The sequence below is a fragment of the Drosophila mauritiana genome, unplaced genomic scaffold (assembly GCF_004382145.1).
Source record: "Drosophila mauritiana strain mau12 unplaced genomic scaffold, ASM438214v1 U_96, whole genome shotgun sequence".
Lineage (NCBI taxonomy): Eukaryota > Metazoa > Arthropoda > Insecta > Diptera > Drosophilidae > Drosophila > Drosophila mauritiana.
In genome coordinates this window covers 24,015-25,448 of record NW_022881535.1, presented here as the reverse complement: position 1 = coordinate 25,448, position 1,434 = coordinate 24,015, and the positions used below count along the sequence as shown (strand labels likewise).

The following is a 1,434-nucleotide window of genomic DNA, read 5'->3' as shown; positions in this document are numbered from 1 at the left end:
AACGAACGAATTAAATGCTGATTTACAGGCCAAGAAAAAAATGATCAAATTTATCTTCATTTTTATACGTATACTTGGTACTTGTACTTTAAATAGATCTGCCAGATTAAAAGACTGGAAGTTTAAACTTTAAAGCCTCTAGAGTATAAATACTGTAGCATACTTTTAACCAGCTTCTTAATTTAGCTTTGATTGCTTAATATCATACTGTTTCCTTTTACATTTTTTCTAGTGCATTCACAAACAACATTTAAGCTTGAAGACCTATGCCAATCACTGAAAGCCATGCAAATGACAAGGAAATTAAGTGAATCAAAGACGAGGGGCAAATGTATTTCGAACTTAATTAGAGCGTGCTTGATTGCACTTTGATTTCAAAGTCTATTTCTAGAGGCTTATGCTAAGTCAGTCACAGATGATTGCTGCTTGGTGTTTAGCCTGGAAAACCGCCTGGTCCTCCGAAGCCGCCTCCCGGACCGCCAAAGCCGCCACCTGGACGTCCTCCAAAGCCACCGCCTCCGAAACCTCCTTGACCTCCGAATCCACCGCCAGGACCTCCGAATCCGCCGCCTGGACCTCCGAATCCGCCGCCAGGACCTCCGAATCCGCCGCCAGGACCTCCGAATCCGCCGCCTGGACGTCCTCCAAAACCGCCTCCCGGACCGCCAAAGCCGCCGCCTGGACGTCCTCCAAAGCCACCGCCAAACTGGCGAGCTTGACGTTCTGCCACCGGAGCCTGGACACCTGCATCCACATCCAGAAGTTGCGCCGCCACAGGATCATATGTGGCTGCTGATGAGCCGGCGACCAGGAGAATGGTCGCCAGGGCAAGGCAAACAAATGTGCGCATTTTCGAGGAAACTTCTGCTACTAATCACCGGCAAAGTTTCGATGGATTCTACGAAGTCTCTGATCTGCGGCCGGTCAATTTATATGATTCGCAACTTATCGACTGGCAATGGGGGAGCGAATAAAAGTAGAAGTGGTTCGACTGGGCGCGGAACATCAAAGTTGTGAGTGTTGCGCCAGAACTGAAATGAATACAACGAGCAGAGCGATTCGTATTAACTGTCTGGCTAAGCGCTATGAGCAACAACAATAAAGCTGCTCCATAATAATAACCAAAACCTATTAGGCAACAGAAACAGAGGCAAACTTTTTGGCAAACACCCCACCAAATGTATGGACGAAGGGGGAAAGTCTGAAGTGGCCAGCCGGTTCAGGATGGGCTTTCTCCGGACGACTATATTCAAATGCGCAAAACATTCAAGTTTCTTTGGCTGGCACACCAAAACAGATCGATGGACAAGTGGCCAAGTCTAGATGGGAAGCACCATCTCAAGTGGGGCTCTCCATTCATCTTTCGTTTGTCCGATTTCGTAAGGCTTTTCATCGCGGGAAGTTGGGGATTTTGTTTTGTTTGTTTGTTTGACT

At 47.4% G+C, this 1,434-nt stretch overlaps 1 protein-coding gene across 1 annotated transcript; it reads right to left on the bottom strand.

Moving 5' to 3' along the window:
- Positions 1 to 250: 250 nt before the first annotated feature.
- Positions 251 to 906, bottom strand: LOC117149941 (glycine-rich cell wall structural protein-like). Its single transcript, XM_033316842.1, has one exon. The coding sequence runs from the start codon at positions 848 to 850 to the stop codon at positions 434 to 436; it is 417 nt and encodes a 138-aa protein (XP_033172733.1). The 5' UTR covers positions 851 to 906; the 3' UTR covers positions 251 to 433.
- Positions 907 to 1,434: the final 528 nt, after the last annotated feature.

Excerpts from the sequence above, each read along its gene's own strand:
- LOC117149941 (XM_033316842.1), bottom strand. The coding sequence starts at position 850 with ATGCGCACATTTGTTTGCCTTGCCCTGGCGACCATTCTCCTGGTCGCC.